The sequence below is a fragment of the Euwallacea fornicatus genome, chromosome 35, assembly GCF_040115645.1.
Source record: "Euwallacea fornicatus isolate EFF26 chromosome 35, ASM4011564v1, whole genome shotgun sequence".
Lineage (NCBI taxonomy): Eukaryota > Metazoa > Arthropoda > Insecta > Coleoptera > Curculionidae > Euwallacea > Euwallacea fornicatus.
In genome coordinates this window covers 919,807-944,287 of record NC_089575.1, presented here as the reverse complement: position 1 = coordinate 944,287, position 24,481 = coordinate 919,807, and the positions used below count along the sequence as shown (strand labels likewise).

The 24,481-nt window shown below is 35.4% G+C and overlaps 2 protein-coding genes across 5 annotated transcripts in view; one reads left to right on the top strand and one right to left on the bottom strand.

Annotated features, from left to right (window-relative positions):
• LOC136348839 (5-hydroxytryptamine receptor 2B-like) overlaps window positions 1-19,520 on the bottom strand; it is a 127,761-nt gene extending 108,241 nt beyond the window's left edge. The window contains exon 1 of one of the 4 annotated variants that reach the window (XM_066299992.1): window positions 19,279-19,520. The gene's annotated coding sequence lies outside the window, so the exon portion shown is untranslated. Of the gene's footprint in view, window positions 1-12,236; window positions 12,359-13,824; window positions 13,901-15,212; window positions 15,394-19,278 lie in introns of those variants that run through there. The other 3 variants (XM_066299991.1, XM_066299994.1, XM_066299993.1) reach the window with 3 other exon arrangements.
• A 1,909-nt stretch (window positions 19,521-21,429) lies between these two features.
• On the top strand, window positions 21,430-22,737 carry LOC136348864 (small integral membrane protein 8). Its single transcript, XM_066300035.1, has 2 exons — window positions 21,430-21,715; window positions 22,218-22,737. Exons 1-2 carry the CDS (start codon window positions 21,614-21,616, stop codon window positions 22,374-22,376), a joined length of 261 nt encoding a protein of 86 aa, XP_066156132.1. The 5' UTR covers window positions 21,430-21,613; the 3' UTR covers window positions 22,377-22,737.
• Window positions 22,738-24,481: the final 1,744 nt, after the last annotated feature.

Sequence of the window (24,481 nt, the reverse complement as noted above, 5' to 3'; positions counted from 1 at the left end):
TTTCATCTTCAGTAACAATTCGATGCAAAACTGATCTTCTTTCGTCCTTTGAAGCAAAATTTCACAGATGTTTTTTCGGTTCTCCATCTGTCTTTCATTCAATTCATGCAGCACCCATTTTCCACACTTTTGGATCTTTCCCGTAGCTTTTAAACGATCAGAAATTGTTCATTGTGCAACATTTAACATTTCTGCCATTTGCTTTTGACTGAAAGTGTCATCTTCATCCATTATTGATCGCAGTTCGGCGTCTTCAAACTTTTATGGTGGTCTACCACGTTCTTCATTTTGATCATCAAAATTGTTATTTCTGAATCGTTGAAACCATCTTTTGCATGTTGCTTCTGATAAAGCATAATCACCACATGCCTCGACAAGCATTCGATGCGACTCTGCAGCACTTTTCTTCAAATGAAAGCAAAACATGAATGCTTTCCGCAAATCATCATTTTGTGGTACAAAATTCGACATTTTTGGCCCAATGAAATAATTTATTGTTATTTGTTCAAGGACTTGATTTGTACTAAATGAGTTTGTCAGTTTGCACAACACCCAAGCAAACAAATAAAAAGGTTTGTTTACAACAAATGCCCTATATCGAGACATTTATATCCTGTATATTTATATCCTATCGTTCACTTCATACCGTTATACCTGGTATATCCTGACGCTCACTTCATACCGGTATACCTGGTAGTTGTCAACGTAAACAAATGGAAACCATCACCAACAGGGGATTTTTACTTCACTACATGTGACATAGTCCACATATGTACATGTGAGCTTTCATAAAGGAAGTGATACGGGGTTGGTTATTAATTCATTTAAGGCAAGAGCAATAAATCTGCTATCTTACAAGGGTGGTGTTAAGTCTCATTCTTGGGCACATGTGGTATGTCACGGACACCTATGAGTGTCCCCTTGGAGATGGACTAAACTTGCACTAGTTAAAGTAGATCGTTGCCCTAAAAGGTAAAGAGGGTCTGTTTTATCATATGGGGTGTGAAAAGGAATGACTAAGGGATGTAAGCGTGGGAAGAATGTGGATGGTGTAGTGGGTTTTTTGAAGAAAAACAAAGACAGGAAAGTGACTCTGACTCCTCGCAAGAGGCATTCTATTTCCAATTGTGGTTGAATAAAGAAGTCTGGCTTAAATTTGTTTTTTTTTTTTTTTTAAAAAAGGAAATATTCCTTCTAACATACATGTTCATCACTGAGTGACGCGGGATGATACGAAGATAGCAACCATTATCCTACAGTTTCTTTTTCCATTATCATTATGTTTGAACTTAAAATAAAAGTGTTTGTTATTCATGATTTGTTTCGCTTAAATGTGCTTTATATTATGCAACACATGATGATAGGTGTTCCCTGTTTCCACATATTAAAAAAAAAAGGCTGGAGATTTTCTGATCCGCTGTGGCTCAAACTTTGATCCATCACTCCATATAATCGAATACCATTGGTCTAGAGTCCGATTTATTCGGTTTTTAACCCAACGCAATCTTCTTTTAATTTGTTTTTGAGTTAATAATAGTTTTTGTTTGGCCTTTAAAAATATAAGCATTGATTTAAGTAACAAGTCACGTTGTGTTAAAATAATATTTACCTTATAAAAACCGTATTCCAGTTTCTTTACATGGCATAAGCAAGTATGTTTAGATATGGTTTTTGCGGTAGCTTCGGACCATTCTGAACTGAACTCCTTGACGAAACATGCCCGTTTTTTTCAATAATACTCGTACATCCTAGAACGCGATAATCCCTTTCGGTAATTTTCGTAATGCGTCCTTTTTTCAGCTTTTTTTTCGTTTTACCGTCTTTTTCGTCCAATTTAGTAATATTTTGCACTCAACTTGGAGTCACATTTAAATTTTGAGAAATTTGCTGTCCCGAAATTTCGTCTTCATGGGCCGGACTCGCCGCGACCGATTTTTCCATAGAAATAATTTAATATTTGCGTTAAACGTCTACGATTATTGTTTGCTTAAAAACTTTTATCGCATAGAGATATTTTCGAGTAAAAAATTGTTTGGGTCAAAATAAAATATTTATCTCCGAACTGCCACTTGCGGTTCAAGGTAAACACGCCAGAATAGATTCTATGTATTCATTTTTTATACTTCAAAATACAGTTAAAGTCGAATATAGAGACGGCGAGGGGCCCGAGTGAAAAGGGTCGTTATATCCGGCCGTAGTTTTATCGAGCCTTGTTTTTTTATGATTGAAGAATCTAAAAAAAAAACACAAAAATTTATTTGACAACTTCCAAACTATAACAGATAAATAGGAAGACGCGGATCGGGATGAAATGCACATCAAAATGTGCCGACGACGCAGCACTCGCACGGGACAACAGGACGGACAAGGCTGCGAAAAGGCTTCAGGAGCTAACGGACAAAGCAATATTACGGTTCTGCACATGGAGATTAACACCTGGCGGTAATGAAATCTAAGTTTTGCTTTTCAGTCACAAAGTCAAAACGGGCTCTCTTACAGTAAGAGCCGATGGCCACATTACCGAACCAAAGGACATCGAATACCTAGGATTAACGATCGGCCCCAAACTAAATTTCAGTAAAAACTTTTAAGAATAACCAGAACATGAATCACTAGAAGAGAAAAACACTTTCGATCGCTGACATATAAAACAAGGGTATAAAAACCGCAACTAAATAATAATATAGAGCAATCTGCAGACCCCTATTGAATTGCGGGCATATACTGAGAGCAAATGAAAAAAAAAAAAGACAAAACAGTACGTACAAATTACAGAGTAAATCGCACTAGAAGTAATTACAAAGGTTAAACAACCCGTCACACAACTCTTCTGATCAAACACTTTATGAACACACCAACATGATAGAGATAACAGAAAGAGTGACACAAATACGGGAAAAATGGAAAAGCAATCCTCATAGCTGCATCGCATTGGACCCTCTCTGCATAACCAGAATGACGACACAATCCCGATTCCCCAAGACAACCCCTATTTGAACATTTTCATGAATAAGCTAAATAATTCAATTTATTGTATATAAATGCCCTTATAAATATCTTCAAGGAGGGAGAGGCCTAAAGGTCGATAGCCCGGCTCTAATTATAGAGGCAAAAATTTGAATAAATAAATAAATAATAAAACGTAAATAATTTAATATGACTTCTAAGGTATTTGTGTTTACGTATTTATGGTAAAAACGCATTAGTTATTTAAATATTCAATAAATTGTGTTTGTTTTTGCAACGCGAGATAAAATAAATTAATTCAGTTTTTTCCTCTGCGGAACTGATTTCATTCAGAAGCAGTTTGTCGCTGGAATCACCGCATAGCGCAAAACTGTTCGGGGTCTTCACAGTTTGTAGAAGTTCTACAATTGACGGTGGCTTAAAATCTTCATCATCCTCAGAGTCGTCCTCACTTTTACCTTGGACTACTTGAATGGTGAGCACTTCGTTTCCAATTTCTTTGTCAGATAAAGCACCATTTGTTCCCACGTGAAAATCAACGTTCAACTAATCAATCAATCAAACAATCAAATTCATCTAACAATACAAGGTTGTCTCTCATCACAGCAAGAGGCACATCATCGTCTTTTCCAAAATCATGATCTATCCTTCTGGCCACCTCAGCTAAAGGGAGATTGTCTCCCTCTTGTAGGTCCTCAGCTCCTGGAGCTAGGTGCAAACCTGCACGTCTAAAGCAACTCGTGATTGTTTGGGGTGGTACCCTGTTCCGTGCTTTAGAAATCATTGATATTGCATCCGAAAGATTAATAGCATTATTATATTATATTTTAATATTCATTAGCTGAAGTTTCCAAAAATGAACTTTCAATGATTTTATGATACTCTGGTCAACCGGCTGCAATGCAGTATTTGGTGGGAGATATTGAACGTGGATATCCTCTTAATTTGACATTTTTGGATGCGCTGGACAATTGTCTTCTAAAAACAAGATTTTTTCTTTTTTTTTTTATTAATTCAGTGTTCCAGCCTTCCAAAATGTTAATAAATTCTCTCTGACGTCTGATGTATCCAGTTTTTTTAATTAGATGTCTCGGACACAGGTAACGATTTAACATTCTTAAAACAGCGAGGGTTCTGTGATTTTCCATCAGTAATCAAATTACATTTTTCTGATTCTTTTATATTGATTGAAACAAAAAAAGTAACTTTTTCCTGCGACATTTTTCCACCTCTGCACTTCTCTCCTTCAAATTTGAATATTTTCAGCAGGGTCAGTTTGTAGGAGAGACCTGTTTCAACTGCGTTAAAAATCTCGTAATTCTGGCAATTTTTCCGAATTCCTTTCTCCCGCGCAAATTTAAGTCATTTTTCTGTCACTGCAACTGATACGCAGCAAATTTGTCACTAATTTTTCCATATAAACTGTTATGTCTTTGCCGGAAGCATTTAATCTAACTTTCTGAGCATTTATGTTCCGGACGTTTATTAATTATTTAGGCGAATTGCTCCGCTTTTGCCTGCAGTATTGGACCAGTGATTGCTGATCCTTTACTTTTTTCCTTTTTAAACTAGTTAAAATAACACCTGATCAATATCCTCATGATTGGATAACTTAAGTTTCTTCTTTAGAACAAATTTTCATTAAAAACATTCTTGACATTTTCTCGGTTCTTCCAAATTATGGAAAGAGTCGAATCCGATAAGTACAACTCATTTGCAATGGTTTTATTGCTTTCGTTTGCTTCAAGTCTGGAAAACTTTGCTTTCTCTCGAAGTTATTTTTTAGAACACAACAAAATTACAATAATGCAAATAAGTTGAATAAGTACAATGAGCACAGCTACTAATTTATACAGTCCTCGTTCATAATTGAGGAATTTTCCCGATGCTTCCTATTCTTTGTGCACTCTTCTAAAAAACTTTATTTGTCTGAGCCATTTATCGACACGAAATATTAATGAAAATATCGACACATAAAAAACTCAGATTCTATGGGTTAAATGAACAAACTCCTTTGTCGCAGTTTTCGTTGCTTGCTATAGGTAAATGGTTCAAAGAAATCGATTTTTTGAATATTTATAGTAATTACAATACGAAGTCGGCACTGCCGGCACTCAACTAGAAATTCCGCCAAAAAAGATCGAAACTTATAAAAAAAAAGTGGTGTATTAACAACTGTACATACCAATCGCAGAAAACCCACGACCATACATATGTATAAGTGTCTAGCATGTTCATATATATGTATACTGGCGAGCATAAAATTCGGGTCACTTTAGTATTTTCGAAATTTTTGCCTTCCTAACTTCCAAAAAAATAAAAAAGGATAGCCTTTATCGATTCTGAGGTTCTTTAACCTTGTTAAGGGTAAATGGTAAAAAAAACACGATCCTGTACCCAAATAACCGATGTATTGTACAGGGTGTCCATTACCCAAGCACTGTAACATTTTTGAACACAATTTTGTGCTCAACTCATAATGACATTAATATCGCGTATTTCCCCCTCTTTTTGCCTTTCTACTGTTGGCGCAACTTGAAGTTAAAGAGAACACCTTTAACCAATTCGCCTAAAGTGAACAACAATTGAATGGAACTGATAAAGAGGATGCATAGATATTAAAGGTCTTTTATCAATCTTTTTTTTTCATGGTAGAACCATGCAGAACCGTAAACATTTTCCCAATGATCCGAAATTTCATGAAGCAATGCCGGTATGCCAGCGAAAAATATCACTTCTCCTTCAATACATTTATATTTGAAAATTTCGAAGTGACCCCAATTTTATGCTCGCCAGTGTATATAAATATTTTTTAAAATTTTCTGAGATTAGTTGATTAAGTCACTAAAGGCAGTGTTTTTTAAAAAAATGTCAGTCACTCTTCCATAGACTTTAACCTTATACCACAATTACTATAATATGACTAGTGTCGTTATATCTGGCTAGTAACCGGCCAAAAATGCCGTTTTTGCGGGCATTAAAAGCGACTTTTTTGCAAGAGAGTAAATACAAATCCAGCCAAGGGTTCGAATTTCCGTCGCTATGTGCGACTTGTGGGAGTAACCGACGTCGTTATTCGCGACTTTCACAGCAATTGTATATTTTTTCAAAATTCGTCTTAACGTGTCACCAAATAACAACAAAATAAATTTATTATAGTTTATTTAAAATTTACTAAATGCACAACTAAGTTTCCGGTGTTCACACATAGATGGCGCTAACGACACGTGCAACCGACATAATAGCGGAAACTGTGTTTTGTTCATGGCTTAGACAGTTGTCATCAATAACCAGTTGGAATGTCAACATGTATCGCAACGCAAAGTATTTTTTTCTTATAACGAAAATGTCTAGTTTTGTGCCAAATGAACAACATTTGCGAGAGTCTTTGCTTTAATTTGACAAAGAAAATGCAGCTGAAGCACGTCATTTGCTTGAGGAGGCCTACGATCAACATGCACCATCGAAAACTGCTTGTGAAAATTGGTTTAAGCGCTTCAGAAGTGGCGACTTCGACATCGAGGACAAGAAACGCTCCGGAAGACCAAAATCAATTGAAGACGCCGATCTGCAAGAGTTATTGGATGAAGACGATACGCAAACACAAGATCGACTTGCGGAGGCATTAAACATGACTCGCCAAGGTATTTCCGAACGTTTGCGTGCTACGGGAAAAATTCAAAAAGAGGGAAAATGGGTGCTGCACGAGTTGATTGAGAGACAGATGGAAAATCGGAGAACCACTTCCGAAATTTTGCTTTTACGACATGAAAGAAAGAGCTTTCTGCACCGAATCGTTACTGGAGATAAGAGATGGATGTATTTTGAGAACTCTAAACGCAAAAAATCGTGGCTTTCACCTGGCGAAGCAGGTGAAAGCACGAGCCAAAGCTCTTCGGAGAGAAGACAGTGCGCTGCGTTTGGTGGGACCAAAAAGGAATCGTGTCCATGAGCTGCTGAAACCGGGAGAAACTGTCAATCGGCATCGCTAGCGACAGCAACTAATCAGTCTGAATGGAAAAACGGCAATAATGGAACACGAGACGCAAACGAATGATATTGCAGCACGGCAACGCTCCAAGCCGTTGCACTTCCCTCATCCAGGACGCCCAGCAAAACGCTGAAATGGAATCGGCACCCGCCATATTCGCCAGACCTGTCCCCCTCAGATTTTCACTTGTTCCGATCGATGGGCCATGGCTTGGCAGGGTGGTTACATTTGGACAATTTCGAGGAAGTGCAAAATTGGCTGGACGAATGGTTTCGGTCCAAAGACGGGCCGTTTTATCGTCGGAGTGTTTATGTGTTGCCAGAGATATGGCGAAAATGTGTAGACGGAGAGGGACGATATTTTGAATAAATCATTTTTTGCGTTTCTCTTAAAATTTTCCATTTTCCATTGATCAAAAAACCCGGAAACTTAGTTGGGCATCTAGTAAATCTACAAAAACATGACTTTGCATTTGTGCTTGGTCCCACTTCAAGACGTCCGGGCCCGCAGAGATACAAAAATTGTCTCAGGTGCAGAGGGGCTCCCTTTCAATTATTTAGTATTTAATGTCACTGATTTCGAGTGAAACTACCAACACGGCAATAACGAAAGCGTTCTTAAAGTGTTCTTGTGATAACGTTCCTTAACAAAATTTGTATTTAGGGCTACTGCCATTCATAGCTTGTGAGATACAGCCTGTGCTTGCACGTTGAGGAAATACAAATGATCAATTATCTCTTATCATTGCTTACTCTTTCACACACAAATCTTCCTACTGCATTGCAATGAAATCTTATTAAAACGGGCCCGACCTTTACTACCTTCTTGGAATTAAACCATTTCAGAGGAAAGAGAAGTAATAAAGGCCAAAGCAAACAACGAGGGAAAGAAACGTTAATTATAATTTTGAAATTGTTCATTAAGCCGTTCTTTAAATTTCCAATTTCAGTCGCTGATATTGTATCAAGAGCGATTAAATGGGAGCCAAATTCCTGGAATGTTTAATTAATGCATAATAAATGTTTCACTAATGATCGGACTTGATAGAGCAACTTCAGAAATAAAAAAAAAATTAAAAAAAAAAAATCAAAAAAATGTAATAATAAAGCTCGAAAGAATTTTAGTAATTAATGTTGATTGTATGAATAGTTCAGCGATAATAATTAAACTTTTATGATATTTTCCATTGCCTTGAACCAGAAAATAGAACAAACTATTAGTGTGTTTGCAGGTCACTCTGACCGTTATCGTACCCATCAATTAAAACGAATATAATAAGATCATATAAATGTTTACTATATAGGTGCTATTAGGTTGATTATGAAATATATTTCCTTATGCCTATTAATAGAATATAAAACATTTAACACTGAGTATAATTGATTACGACTCAACTAAAAGAGTGCGGCTTTCCGATGTGAAAATTACCAAAATATATCTCCAAATGGAGGACAAGCCATTGATCTTTTATTTAAAGACTTTTGCCAAACCCGTCACTTGAAGTCGGGGAGCTCTATTGGGAGGGAGAGTATCTTTTTGAGCCTATTACGCCTTTCAAGCTCTTAATGCGATGGAAATCTTTTTAGACCTGCGAGGGGGTTTCACCACGGCAAAAGCTCTAACCTGGAAACCCACGAGGAAAGGTTTTCATACGTTAATTGCTTCCCGGGCCATATGGGCTCCAACCTTAATAAATGTCTATTATTTTATGAACGACCGGGAGGAGACATGATAAATTCCTCAAAAACACCTTTAAGGTGACTGGCGACGCATATTTTCGTTATGTACGGTTTTTCCCGTTTACGGCGATGCACGTAACCCCGTGTGAAAAGTCGTCAGTGAATATTTCACCTCCTCAAAATGATTTAAGAATCGTGTGAGGCGAAAATAATTTATAAAATCGTTAGAACTGAAGTGCCGATTTATAGGCATAACAAATTTTGAAATATGCGCTCGAAAAAGCGTGAAATTTTTACAAAATATGCGCATAAAATTTCATATAAATTACAACGAGATTGAAAAATAAGGGTTTATATATACGGGGTTGCTCATTAGCGCGTCAAAGTGCGATGTCTCAGTAAATATAAGTTTTGGCAAAACCATATGCAGACCACTATTGGACTACGGGCACGTACTGAGGGCAAATGCAACGGAAAAAACAAGCAAACACATACAGACTACAGAACAGATTGCACTAAGACTAATCACAAAACTAAGACACCCCGAAAACCCGTACACAACCCACCCAACCAATTACTGTATGAACGCACAAACATGATAAGAATAACAGAAAGACTACGACAACTACAGAACAGATGGAAAAAGAACACCAACAGCTCAACTATACTGAGCCCACTTTGCTTAACAAGACAGACAAGACAATCCCGCCTCCTTTTCCCTTCGAGCACCCTTTTCGAGCACTTCCAGATGTAATGTGATAGTAATTAGTCACCAAAAGATTACCATTGTAATACCGTAAGCATTGAGATGTTACGAGAAGTAAATAGGTCTTTTCTGGCAAGACTTCAACTGGTTTCTGATCGAAATGGAGGACAATTTTGTCCGTTTTGATGTAGGCACGTCTGAAGTCTTCGTCCTAAAGATTCGCGCACATTTCGAGTATTTGTTAAATTAATATATATATTTTTTATTTTGTTGTTTTTTATTATTCTTTAGTTTAACTACAGTTTACTTTAAAAGTATCTCTAAAATTATAAATGTTAATTATAATAATGCCTGTTGCAATTTGATTGAAATTCTGTAAATATCTCCATAACTGTAAATGTTAGATGATAAGATGTTATTGCAAATTAATAGAGAATTAAAAACTACATTAGAGGGACTTGAAAAAAATCATGGGTACCATTTAAAAAAAACGAGTTTCAGCAATTTGTAAAATTTGCAAATTAGCGCTCTTATACAAAAAAAGTATGGTACATTAAAAAAATGTTTTAAAGTTTTTGAGTACCTCTGACTTTCATTTACTACTTTACAAAAACAAATTTCAAAATTTCAAAAAACACCAGTTTTGTGATAATTTTTTCTGACGCTGCATTTTTAAAGAAATTTTTCTAATATGGCAACGCCGCTACCAATTTAAAAAATGTTTAATGTATTTTCCTTCTAAATTAAGGTTTAACCAAATGGCATAAAAAAAATTATGAGTTGCTATTTAAAAAATTATAACTTTATGCTGTCCAGCGAAAACGGAACACTCTGTATAAACAAAAATATTATTAAATCATGCAGGTTTCCAATATAAATGAGTACTGTACTAAACATTTCATATTGATATTTATACAAAGACACCAGGAACCGAGGCCGGAGTAATGGCGAACCCTGTATATATATATACAGTCACTGAAAAAAGTATCCGTGCAGCCGGAAAAAAATTCTGTAAACCGTAACTTGTGACTGATTTTGTTCAAATTTTGTATAATGAAAATTCAAACCGAAACTCAATTTGCGTAATTGCGCAACTTTTGAAAATTTTACTTTTAGAGTGCTTTCCAGCGTTTAAAAAAAAACTCCGTTTTGAAAACTTCTTGTGCGGGGGAAATTTTTCAATGTTGTTTTAACGTTCTTGCAGAGAGGATTTTTCTTCATATGTCCTGAAAATTTGGTCAAAATCGAACCGTAAATAAGGGAGTTTGAGCCTTTCAAAAACGCCAAAGAGTGACGATTTTCGCGAAAAATGACGAAACTTTGACATTTTTTACGACTTTAAAAAGCTGCAACTCCCTTATTTGCGATTCGATTTTGGTCAAATTTTCAGGATATATGAAGAAAAATCCTCTCTGCAAAAATGTTAAAACCACATTGAAAAATTTCCACCGCACAAGAAGTTTTCAAAACGGAGTTTTTTTTTAAACGCTTTAAAGCACTCTAAAAGTTAAATTTTCAAAAGTTGCGCAATTACGCAAATTGAGTTTCGGTTTGAATTTTCATTATACAAAATTTGAACAAAATCAGTCACAAGTTACGGTTTACAGAATTTTTTTCCGGCTGCACGGATACTTTTTTGAGTGACTGTATATATATATATATATATATATTTCCTTTGTTAATAATATTTCGAATGTTAATACGCAAATATTGTCATTGGTATTTATTGCCGTAACTGTATCAAGTTCATTTTTGCCTTCTACCGTCCATGTCCGAGTGGTGCTTGTTTCTTATATTTAACGAATGTCAGTACATGGAAATTGTGCCATTCAACTGTGAAATTGAAGTGTGCTATTGAATGAAATCGCATCCCGATTCCGTCTCCAGACCTCGTTTGGTGTCCTTTCTCTGATAACAAGTAGTCACCGCGACATATCTAGGAGCCCAGAGGCTTTGAAGTTAGACCAAGCATAAAACGCAAAGTTATGTTATTTTTAGATTTGAATATTAAACAAACCATAACGAACACAGAAACGAAATCAAGCTCGATTTATTTTGTTATCATTTGTTCAAACGTTAAGGTTAAATTTGAAAAAATACATAATTATTTGGAAGTGTAAGAAATGAAAGTGTAATTTATTCTAGTGCAACTAACCTGAACCGCAAGTGGCAGATTAGAGATAAACATTTTACTGTGACCCAAACGATTTTTTACGTGAAAATGCTTTTATGCAATATAAGTTTATGAGCAAACAATAATCGTAGACGTTTAACGCAAATATTAAATTATTTCTATGGAAAAATCGGTCACGGCGAGTCCGGCCCATGAAAGTGAAATTTCGAGACACCAAATTGCTCAAAATTTCAATGTCACTCCAAGTTGGGTGCAAAATATTACTAAATTGGACGAAAAAGACGGTAAAACGGAAAAAAGCTGAGAAAAGGACGCATTACGAAAATTACCGAAGGAGATTGTCGAATTCCAGGATCACTGACAAGAACGAGCATGTTTCGTCAAGGAGTCAGCTGCAAGATGGTCCGAAGCTGTCAGAGAAATCATGTCTGACCATGCCTGCTAACTCCATATAAAGAAATTGGGATACGGCTTTATAAGGTAAATGTTAATTTAACGCAACATTACTTGTTAATTAAATCAATGCTTAAGTTTTTAAAGGCCAAACAAAAACCATTATTAACTCAAAAACAAATTAAAAGAAGATTGCGTTGGGTTAAAAACCGAATAAATCGGACTCAAGACCAATGGAATTCAATTATACGGTGTGACGAATCAAAGTTTGAGCCATATGTGGGTGATCCACGAACTAGAATTGTCCGGCATCCTGGAGAAGAATACCTCGGAGATTGTTAAAAAAAAAAAAAAAGTTAAATTTACCGCATCTGTGACGGTCTGGGTGTCATCTCAAGGTGTTCGGTGTCTTTGCTTCATTGACGGTACCGCAAATTCGAACAAGGGCCCAGGCATTTTGGGGCAGGAATTGTAGCCGTCAGTTAAACAATTGCAAACGGCAGGAGGCTTTATACACTACGTGACAGAGAAGAGAGGACACCCTGTAAAAATGGTTTTGTTCAAATAATATTTGGTATGCATGTTCCTTATGTTGAAACAAATGCTTCATTAAAAAATTGAACAAATTTAATTGTTGAAAATAAAAAAAAATGTTTATATTAATTTGTCGGTCGTCTGCGGGGTCTTATACATTCCTGTACACGTCTAGACACGGATCTAATGGGGTAATCAATGTCCTTTTGGGACAGCTCATTCCGGGCTAACTGGACAGCATGACATAACGCCGCTAAAGTTTGCGGGGGATGGGGTAAATTATGCAACCTTCCACCTGCAATATCCCGCCCATGTTCAATCGGTGAGAGGTCTGGAGATCGAGGTGGCAAATTGATTGAATTTTGTTGAAATAAGTCCATAGTCACTCTAGGCACGCGTGGTCGTGCATTGTCTTGCTGGAAAACTGGATCGACAAGAGTTTCTAGGTGGGGCACGAAATGAGGTTCTAGGACTTCTTGGACGTATCGTCGGACCGTCACGCTGCCTTTAATGACAAGTAAAAGTGACCTGCTACCGTACGAACCATTACCCCAACAGTCTGATGGTCATGCCTCTGCATTGTAAATTCCATCTTTGACCCCTTACTCTTGCCCGACCGTCATGCACACCCATCTGGTTCGTCACTAAACACGATATCATTCCGTTCCAGATTCCAATGTATTCGTTCTCTACCCCACTGCGGTCGATTTCGAGGATGATTTGAGGTGAGGGGTAAGACGAGATGGGGACGAGGAGGAAATCAGTCCAAAACTTCTTATCCGGCGATAAATGGTTCAAATCCCAACGGGCTTTCTTCTATACCCGGCAAACCACCGATCCGTCAGCGTCTCTACGAGACGAATCTATGTATGTCTTAGGGCCCTAGTTCGAAGGCGGCGATCTTGGCGTTCTGCAGTTCTTCGGGATCGTCCAGTACCTCTCCTTCTGCCTGTTTGGCCTTCTTAGAGCTATAGTGTTTCACACTGCGGTTCAATCTGGTGGCGACTTCCCTAAATGACCGACCAGCCTCTCGTAGAACCACAGTTCGACCTCTCTCGAACTCGCTCGTTTGATCAAAATTTCCCTGCGTTCTGCGTCCAGGCACGTTTGATCATTTTAAAAGCACTTTCTAAGCACACTATACGCCAAATAACAATAATTTTCAGTCACATTGTTGATATTTCATTGCAATTTTTATAGTAAAAAAAACCAACATCCCTGGTAACCAGCAAATACATTGATAAATACGGTTGAGAATTTAATCGTTCTTTATGTTCCCATGTACAAATATGCGCACCAAAAATTATTTAAATAAAATCATTTTTGCGGTGTGTCCGCTTTTATACGTCCGCGGAGGACATTTCGGCAAAATGATGGCCAGTGGCGTCAACTCGAATTATTGAAACTTGGTTTTACTTACTTTGGTAGGGTGTCCTCCTCGCAGGCCAGACCTGTCTCCAAGTGAAGCACTCTAGCACAGCACGAAAAAGCCTTGCAGACTGCTCCTGTCGGCTCTTTGCCGGGATTGAAATCAAGGAAAATATGGAACAGTTTTACACCAGGGTATTGGAAAATCGTGTACGAACTGTACCACGTAGCATTAATGCGGTTTTAAAACAAAAAGGAAGGAAGTTACACTCAATGGCAGAAAATAATTCAGTTTCAATTAAAATGCGGCCCAAGCTGAGTGCGGCCGAATAAATTTTGTTTTTATTTTTTATACTTAACAATAATGGCACATTGCGTCAAAGTTAACGTATCAACAACTAATAACAAAATAGATTGCGATTGGTTTTTTTACTCCGTCCGTTGTAGGTCGTTTAATACTTAATCTAAAAAAAAAATAACATAACTTTGTGTTCAATGCTTTGTTCAATTTTAGTGGGTTCGCACAGTCACGTGGATGGTCAAAAGCTGCCCCATAGAGTTTGGGAGTTCGCCTAACCATCACGGCGAGTGCCACTCGGAAGTCTAACGAAACCGTGTCAGTTGTGGCGTTTGGTGGTATATCTCCATCACGATTAGTTCCTCGATATTGAACACAATGCCCAGAGTTGGACCAACCGTGAAGTCGACGCAAAATCGTCGATATTTGTAGAGAAGGATGAGGTTAATACGAGATCTAACAGTTTTAACCAAACACTAGTTTTGTAAGCGAAGCTAGTACGAAACGTAAAGAAGAAAATCTCACATTAGTATGCCACGGAAGTGGCTGGGAATTTTAAAAATAAGGCTGTAGAAGTAGGTGGCTTTTTGGGGCAAATAATGTTTAATAAACTGACTGAAGGGGGGAATAATGATACACGACTCCGAATGCTAAATAAAATATCAGAAGCTGTTAAAAGAAATTGATCCCCCCAATCGGCGGCGGCAACTTAAGCACGTTTTTGTAGAAAATTTGAACACTCAGTGTTAGGTGTCTTCGACAATCAATGAAACGAAAAAAATAAACAACATTTTCGTCGCAAGTAGTAACGACTCAATATCCCCTTTTAAAATTTCCGTATTAATAAATAAAATGTAAACTTGCGAGGTTGTTTTATGTATGCATTTTGCGAACATGTCATGCCCTTTCTAGCGTTTATATTAAGATTTTTCATGTTTGCAAATCCGCACTTTAGACGAAACATCTACGAGTGTTCGCGACCAAACTGATTCATATTCAGGAAACATAAATGGATATTCAAATACAAGTACCAGCAATGGTATAAAGAAATGTGTCGTCACTCCTGCGAGTTATACCAGACGGCCGCCGATCAAAGGGAACGTTCCCTATTCCGTTTCCCCCCTAAACCGCAAATGACTCACCCGAAAAAAAAATCAAATTAAGCCAATAATTTCCGGTTGGTCCGATCCTGGTTGGGGAAAATTCTGGAATTTGGCGCGAAAACTTTCCTCGGAGAACGCGTTTTCAGGATCGACGTAAACTCACCCTCATCGCGGAAAACATCCGAACTTTACCGGAACGCAGGAGATACTGGAGCTTAGAGGCTGCGTATCATTTTGTTTTCACAGTCGTGTTTCCACGGGCGCCACGTAATTAATGACTTAATTTTTTTGTAGGTACGTAAGCGACTTTGCCTTTGCGTGCATACGTTCACCTACATGTGTGCCGGGATGCAGGTTGCCTGGAATGGGCATATGCCGTTTGGGGACTAGATCGCCACCTATAGTAATAGACACACGTAAAGGATCTATATCGTCAGTTAGTATTTACCATCACGAGAGGCTTTCATCTTTATCATTTACATATTGTGCTTCTCAGTGACACAACAACGGTAGAAGAGATCAAAGGTAGCCTTATGCATTAACCATGCATGTGTATTACTTTGCCATATTTAAGTGAATATTTCCGAGTTGAAATTAAAAAAAAAAAAAAAAAAAAAAAAAAAATTCCGAAATGTACCTATGCAAAAGTTCATTCGGTCCAGCCCTAATTCAACACAGCTTGGCCTTTTCAGATAAAAGGCTTGAAACAGCACAGCTTTTTTAAAAGGGAACATCCTTTGTCCTTTTCGAGCTGATGACGGAAAAAAATTTTAAATGCTTATTGGAGGATTCATTTAATCGGAAATATCCATACATCATCAGATACGAAAGTTTCATTATGAATAATGCATAAGCTTCCCACACTGATTTCCTTTGTTCGCATCGACGTATTTTGATTGGTCCACTTTTTTAAGTTTATAAAAATGGAAAATTTTGCCATTTACGGGAAACTCTTTGATACACTTTGTAGGCGTAGATAGCTACAGAAAACGCAGGATTTTCGATTAAAAAATTTTTTTTAAATACGCCACTAAAATAGGTGTCTACAGTGTAACCGGAATTGGTCTGTTTGAACAGAGAAAGCCTATTTTTCAATCAGATAGAGAAAAGTGACTTGGATGCTATGGAGTCGTTTTCTCAGAAAAGTTCGATGGTAAAAATCGCCTGATAATGTTTTCACTGCCAACCGAGGTACAGGGCGTTTTTCAAATTTCGGTCATTTTGAAAATTGCCCACAACTCTTCCATTTCAAAGAATGTTGAAAATGCTGTGAAGACATTATTAGGGCACGTTTTTAAGTGCAAATCAGTAGCCTCCTCAGATTTTTTCTATGGTCGCCCATTTTATCAAAAAATACATTATTTGTTTTTAACGAAAACCACAGTTGGTTTTGAACTTACAAAAACGCCCGCGTTTAGCCCTTCCTAATGAAATGCAATTTTAGGTACCTATTTCCAAAAATGGAAGAAATATTGGATGTTTCCTCTTCAATCCAAGCGGGTCTTTTGAGAAATTAATCGTTTCCAACGTTTTATTTATGGTTTTGCGAGATTACTGCTGCCAACTATTAAGATTTGGTGTTAAAATCGTTAAATAAAAATATGTATAAAAATTTAAAAAACCACAAATGTTAAATTGTTACATAATAGCAAAGTTCCTCAAGCCGATAGTGAATTATATTTTAATATATTTTCCATAAATTGGCCCGCTAGGTTCCGTGATCTAACTCCCCTAGATTTCTTATTCTGGATAAGATTAAAGAATCGTATATTTAAAAGAAGAGCCATTAAGACACTAAAGGGATTGCAGGAGAATACTAGAAAGCTTTTGCGGTTATTAGACCATTTAAATTAATAAATTGTTGCCGCTTTGCGTAAAAGATGTTTATTACTTATGTATTCAACAAAGAGATGTTCAGTTTGAACACCTTCGCTGATTATTTCTTTAATTAGACTTTTAATTCGACAAATACTTCTAATTGTTTTATTTTTTCATTTAATTGTTAATTATAGCACTAACTAACAGTTTAGATGGTCATTTACTTTGTTAGAATAAATATATGGCATTATATTAAAACGGTAACTGATTAAATAAAAAAAGTCTAAATAAATCTAAAACTCGCTTGAACTAAAGAAAAAACCATATTTCCACCATATTTGGGAATAGGTAACCCACAATTTTATATTTTTGGAAAGGGCTAAACACGAACATTTTTTTTTTAATTCATACCCAACTCTGATATCCATTTAAAAAAAAATCTCCATTTTCCAATAAAATGGACAATTACAGAAAAAAATCCGAGTAAGCCTCTGAATTGCATTTAAACAGTGCCTCAAGGATGTGTTTACAGATTTTAAATATTCTCTTCGATAAAAAAGTTAAGTGCAATTTTCAAAATGGCGGAAATTTCAAAAACCCCCTATGTCTTCGTTGGCAGTAAAAATATTATCAGACGGTTTTTGCCATTAAACATTTCTCAGAAATCGAACCCATGACATCTAAGTCTATTTTGCTCTATCTAATCGGGAAATAGGCTTGCTCCGTTAAAATAGATCAATTCCGCCCACACTGTATACTGGTGGCCGTAGGAGTAAGAACGCCTATCTACTTTGCTGAAATTAAAATATGTATATATGTGCCGAAAAAATCTGGCAATATTGTAAGAATATATATTCTTAAAGTACCTATGGGAATCACAAAGCTTCTATTTTCTAAGAAGTCAGAGGATTGCCAGGTTTCATGAAAATAGTAAATCAATCAGTATACTTCAATTACTGATAGAGAACGGATGCCAAATTGGGAACGCTGTTGATTTATGAATTTAGCAAATCTATTGGTGATAATTTGTGAAAGTTTTTAGATTTAGTTTTTGAGAAGCAATTAAATTTAGAAAACTATGGAAAAATGAAAAAGCTGCACATTCACAGCTTGGAGAGTTAATTATTAATTTGAGGTCTTCTAGGGTGTCGTATAAAAATGTTAATGTAAAACTCTAAAACAATAATCAGCCACGCGATTAAGCATTTTAAGGAACTACACAAAACTTGCCACGCAAAAAAAAAATCTCGGAAATCGAATCCTGGAACAGGCAGGAAAATCGTAAGATTTTCCTGTCGAAATCCTTTGATGACAGGTTGACGTCCAGAAAAAAAAGGTTTTTCCAAAAAATTGTTAAAATAAAAATTTTATGTTATCCGTTCGAACAATTAGACGTCGTCTCAATGAAACCAATATACCTGGATCAGTTGCACGTAAAAAACCGATGATTTTGAAAAAAGTTCACACGGCTAAAATACAGTTTACTAAGGACCATAAGGCATGGGCCTTGTCTCAATGGAAATACGTTCTTCGGTCCGATGGAACAAAAATCAATCGGATAGAATCAGATGGGAAACCGTAAGTGCCAAAAACGAGAAATACAATCGTAAGTACACCACAATCGCACTAAAATACGGAGGTGGATCGATTCAAGTTTGAGATTGTTTGTCTTGGTCCTGCGTAGGACCTATTCAAAAAAATTGAGGGGATTATGAATCAGGTCCAATATAGGAATATTATAGGGACTGTAATGCTACAGTATGCCGAAGAGAACTTGCCTGTAATTAGGAAATTTCAGCAAGGCGACCATCCGAAGCATGCGGCAGCTAGCATATTTGAAAGTGTTTTTTTTTTAATTTGATTTTTGAAATTTTCTTAAAATTTGCATTATCTTCTTCTATTATGAGTAAAAAGTATGAGAGTAAAAGTTGTTAAAAAATTGTTGTAATTTCTTAAAATTTACTTCCAAGAAATTATACTTTCGATTTTTTAATATGTCGCTCTTAGTTCTATGGCCGCCACTGTACACGGTGTCCCATAGTAGTCTCTTTACAAGGGGATCTCGGAAACCGTAAGAGATACAGAGTCGGCCAAATGGAAGCAAAGTTCTGTCCATGAAATGCTCTTATCATTTTTTTTCATTCTGATTACTTCCGGATATCTACGTACGTTCTGCTGGACGTTACAAAAATGAATTGAACATGCCTAAATTAAACGTTTAGAGAACTTTGAAAGGCAATCATTAAAAACCCTACAAAATACACTTATAAGAAATTATTTTTCTCACCGCATTGATATATCCGTTTCTTGATCAAAATCCACATGGGATTCATAACGATTTCTTGGTTTGTTAAAAATGCCATACGCTACGAGTTTTTGGTTAAATAACGTAGAATATCTTCTGCGCGATTGCACACCGTCTGCGTAGTCCACGAAACGTTGATTAACGGTAATATCACTAGTTACATTTGAAAAGTAGATTTTGACTATATCACGTTTTACTTCACTAGAAAATTTCACTTTCCGGCAATGAGCATTCACACATTGATCACTAGTGCGTGATTTTTCACTAACGAAAGATTTTTCAAAATAGACAAGTAGGCCGCGTCTGTCACACAAATTGCGACGCGTCTATACGCTCTCACGTGACCAATATCTGACATTTATTGATGTATTCATTCTAAAATACGGGTTTTCCCTTTCTACCGTGAAAGTGGAGTACGTAGAATGCACTAATGCAGAATACGAAAATGTTAAATTGCTCCTCGTGACAATAAATATTTTTAATCTAGACCTCGCAAATCAGCAAGCGTGGCACATGGTTATTTTTTAATTATCAATGATTAGCCGAATTCGTAGAAACCCGGCCGGGTCCCTACTTGAAAAAAAAAAGTCGATGATGGTATGAAAAAAACGAAACGTCGAATATCCGAAAAACTATTTTTGTGTCGTAATGGTTTAAAAAAGTGTTCTCTATTTTCAAGTTTTTCTCTAATTTAAAACGAAAAAATATTTAAAAAAATAGCATTATTTGTTTTTTTCAGATACCTTTGGAAATAATAGGAATTAAAAAAAGAATAAAAAGGCAAAGTAGTCCTCTCATGAAGATATAACTTCGTTGTCGTTTAACCGACTCTGCAGCACTTGCAGTTTCCAAGATCCTCATATTGGGGAGTTGAATATGGGACACCTTGTGCCTCTAATAGCACACGGTAACGGCGGGTCATAAATTATTTTTGAAGGAAAAATGGCACGGCTTTTTCGAAACATACAAATTATATTTCAAGTCGCTATTTGAGCTTTTCCACACGAAACCTGTCTTAGTATAAAAATGTTTTTTCTTTTATTCTATTTTATTTAAATTTAGATGTACCGCCTAATCCACAAGCAATGATTGCTGAAGTAATAAAATTGAACGCTATTTTCAGTTAAAACTAAACGAGATAATAATAAAACGTGAGTGTTTTTCTCATTTACGTCTCCGTTGCAATACAAACTTTACAACTTTTTGCAAACGTACAGCTGAGAAAGTATAAAAATCGATACACGAGCTGAAATGATAAATTTGAATTTTATTTATTGTACGTATTGAAAATACAAAAGTAAAAAATCGAATCCGGGACGAATTTTTTGGTTAATTATTTATTATTAAAAACTACTGGAATTTGGCGATTACCAATGTTTTAACGACACTGTGATAAGACTATAATATAAATTCAAAGATTAAAGAGAATAGGATATCGAAGCTGTAATAATTAAGTTCTGTTAAACGTTGTGGAACCAACAGTTTGCAAATTTCAATTTTCGAATGTAATTGACGATTAATTTACATTGTCGGCAAAGGACCATTGTTAATTGGCTCTATGCGACCCTTTGACTACGTTCAAAGTCCCACTTTCAATATCGTATTATAAAATAAAATGTACAAATTACAAAACTTTTTTATGACATACATAGTAACAGGTATCAGACCAAATCAAAGGATCAGGAAATAAATTCAATGTTAAAATGATTTTTGGACATAAACCATACCACGTTCAAAATTCGTTGTGATTCCATTACACTTTCGTTGTAATAGAATCACAACGAAAATGAACACGCGAAGAATGTTATGTAAAAAAATTCTTCCCGTTCGATTTTAAATTTGCAGCTAGAATTCAATTCAATGCAAATTCTTCCAAAACGTTCATCATTGATCTTAGTTGTGGCCTGGTAGTTTCCAAAATTCCAATATAAAGAAACTAATCTAAAACCTCATCGTTTAATAAATTATTTTTATATTACAAAAAAAAGAATATAAATTCATTCACGTATTCTAGAGAACAAATTGTTATAAAATAAAAATTGTTATTCATATTGTCTACATTGTTCACACACTGAGAATAAACTCCGAATCATTAGGATCCATAATCAACATACTGCGATTTTTTCTTTACCCTCCCAAAATTCTAACCTCACTTAATTAGACCGGACTACATTACTGCCATAAACGAAAACCCAAGACAAAATCTCACCTTTCTTTCTAATATTAAGAAGATAAAGCTTCTTAATTACTTTCAGCAAATTTCCAGCTAATCTTTGGTATTATTTCAACATTGAGTCAACTCAAAATACGGGTGACAATGTCTAATAAAAATAAGGAAGCAGCCCCAGGAGATGGAATCCGCTCTCTTCGAACATCCAATGTGTTTCGACTTGTAAATTTCGAGCTTTACACGAAGCCTGTAAGTACGAGTTCGTGTGTACAAACTCGCACAAGTAGAGACAAGTGTGAAGCTAAATTGAGGATTTAGTCATTGAGATGTAGCCTTGTTTCAAGTCCTTGTGTTATACCCTAAAAGTAATTTCTTTTTAACCAATAGTACTTATTATCTGTATGAATTTCACCTTTGTGATTACAGAAACTTTTAAATATGTTGACGATGAGTATGAAAATAGTAAAATTTTGTTAAAAAGTGAAATATATCGCTCTAGTTTGTTTTTTGTGTCTTAACAAGAAAAAAGAGAAAGTCTTGGTATTGTGGTCAAATATGTTTATGTATAGTGTCTTTAATTTATCAATATGAAAATGGTGAATAGGTATGTAATTTCAATATAGACCCTATTTTAACTGCATATGCATTATTGCTTAAAGATGAAAAATAACTTTAGTTGAGTTTTTGAACTTGATATTACCATTTTGTATTGACAAGTTTTCTCTAAATTGAAATATTTATTTCTTTATAGAATATTGTCATTATGGGATTAGGATTAGTGGCCCTAGGGGGATGTTTGGGATATATTGCCTACATGAGGCAAAAATATGAAGATTTAGGGTATTATGGGGCAATAAAGGATGATGGCTCTGAGGAATTTGTAAAGAAAAAATCCAAGTGGGATTCGTAGATGAAAATGATTAAGAAGTATTGTTATATATGTACATGTGAATTATTATATGATGAGAACTAGTAATGGCTTAGAAAAAAAAAGAAGTTGATGTAGGCATATTCTGTTGAAATTAAATAAATCTAAGTGGACAGAGTGTAGAAAAGGGCACTTTCAGAATTAAGTTTTCCCTTTTTTTTATTATTGTCTTGATCGTCGATATTAATTATCTCTGTCGTTATTGTTTTATTAGCAGTAAACCTTTGACGGAAAAAACATATTCGCCATAAGGTCAAGAATCAAATTTGTTGTGTAAAAATAATTTTGCTAGTTACATGTTTCTTTTTTACAATTATATACAAATAAATTTGATCAGTTTTTTGATTATTATTTATTTTATAACATTAATAGATCCCAATTCTGCGGTCGAAATTAACTGAAAACCCATTATCTCCATTTGATTATCGATAAATGATGCAAGGTTTTATCACATTAATTATGGTTTATTACACATTGAAGAATCACCTTTAGGGCTAATAGTTACATCATTCGAAACATTGGAGAAATATAGTAAAACTGCAAGAACAAACAGATATAACCGGCTGTACGTAACGGTTTCGTTGCTGGGAATTCACCATTTTTTTTCCTCTTGCAAATACCATTTGCTAAATGATTTAGATATATGTAGACTTTATTTGCAGGTATTTTTCGACTCATATGAAATGTTTCCCCTTAGAAAATCTATTACAAAATAAATTTGGTTTTTCCAAGAGATTCATGTTGTGAAATCTTTAGAGATCATGTAAACACAGGGAAATCGGACTTAATAGCCTTCGCTTTTAAAATTGATGTATTAACACTCGATATTATACTTCAAAATTCTTATTAAACTTCGCAATTACAATATAATGCTGAATCTACGATGATAAAATTAAATAAACCATAATACGTGAAAAATTACAGAGACATATGTTTTCTGCGGATGTGTCGGCTCATTGTTGAAAGAGTTTGTTTGCACAATGTGAAACGCTTTAAATAATATTGTTTTTGAATCGATTCCTTTGTTTATTTTTGTTCCGCAGAAGGACCGCAGTACATGAGAATTCTGAGTAATAATAGGATTCATCAGATATATGGAGCTGTAAATATTCTGAAAAAGAGTTAAATTTGTATACCTTTTTTGGAATTGGAATTCATAGACGCAATTAAAGTATCAAAATCTTCTAGTTGCTATGAACGAGTAACCAACAAAATCTTTTTTTATCCAGCTCATCCATATATTCGACGAAATGCTAAAATATTTTGTAAAATGCGGATATTGCTTTTTAGTTTGCAGGATCGTATTTTGACCATGAGCTTCTTGATACGAAAAAATAGAAATTTTCACTAAGTTTTCTTGAAGGAAAATGAGCTATTTCGGGACCCTCTCTTCAAAATACTCAAGCATAGGCATCCAGAACACTTACAATAGCTATTATCTTACAAAATACTAACTTAGCAATATTCAAAAATAGAATTAAAAAGGTCGATTTTTGCGTAGCAGAAAGATGGACAACGGAAATTGGATATTCTTCGTAAATTCTCCAAATAAATGTTGAGTTTAAGATTCTGCAACTTAAAAATTGTTAGATAAAGGCATAGGAACATGGACACATATGATCCAAATTAATTTTAGTTCAAGGTTAACGACATACCTAAAGTCAGTAATTCTGATTAATAAAATGCCTTATAAGTGAGCTATAAAGTCATATAGGACAGGGATTACTTGTAGAATAAAATAAGGAAAAAATCAGGGGCGAAGCCTTTATTTAAGAACTAACGGAATGCATTTCATTGAGTTATTTTAGTTTAGCAAAAATTTAATCTTAACACTTATAATAATTTTTTTTCAAGAAACATTTGAGGTATTTTTAACTTTTTCGCATTTTCTACTTTAAAAAACTGCTCTCCAGACTTTTCCATAGCAAATTTCATGTATGGTAAACCAGACTAAAATTTGAACCACATCAATATTTTTCCTGCTTAACTTCTGCTCTTATATCGCTTTTGGTTTTGCCTCAAAAATACCATAATATGTATTATAATCGCTTCACTAAAAATGTATTGCGTGCAAATTGCTCCCACGT

What these genes read in the sequence shown, in the direction of transcription:
- LOC136348864 (XM_066300035.1), top strand. Translation starts at nt 21,614, where the DNA reads ATGTCTAATAAAAATAAGGAAGCAGCCCCAGGAGATGGAATCCGCTCT. An exon ending in TCGAGCTTTACACGAAGCCT is followed by an intron (nt 21,716 to 22,217) that starts GTAAGTACGAGT and finishes ATTTCTTTATAG; the next exon opens with AATATTGTCATTATGGGATT.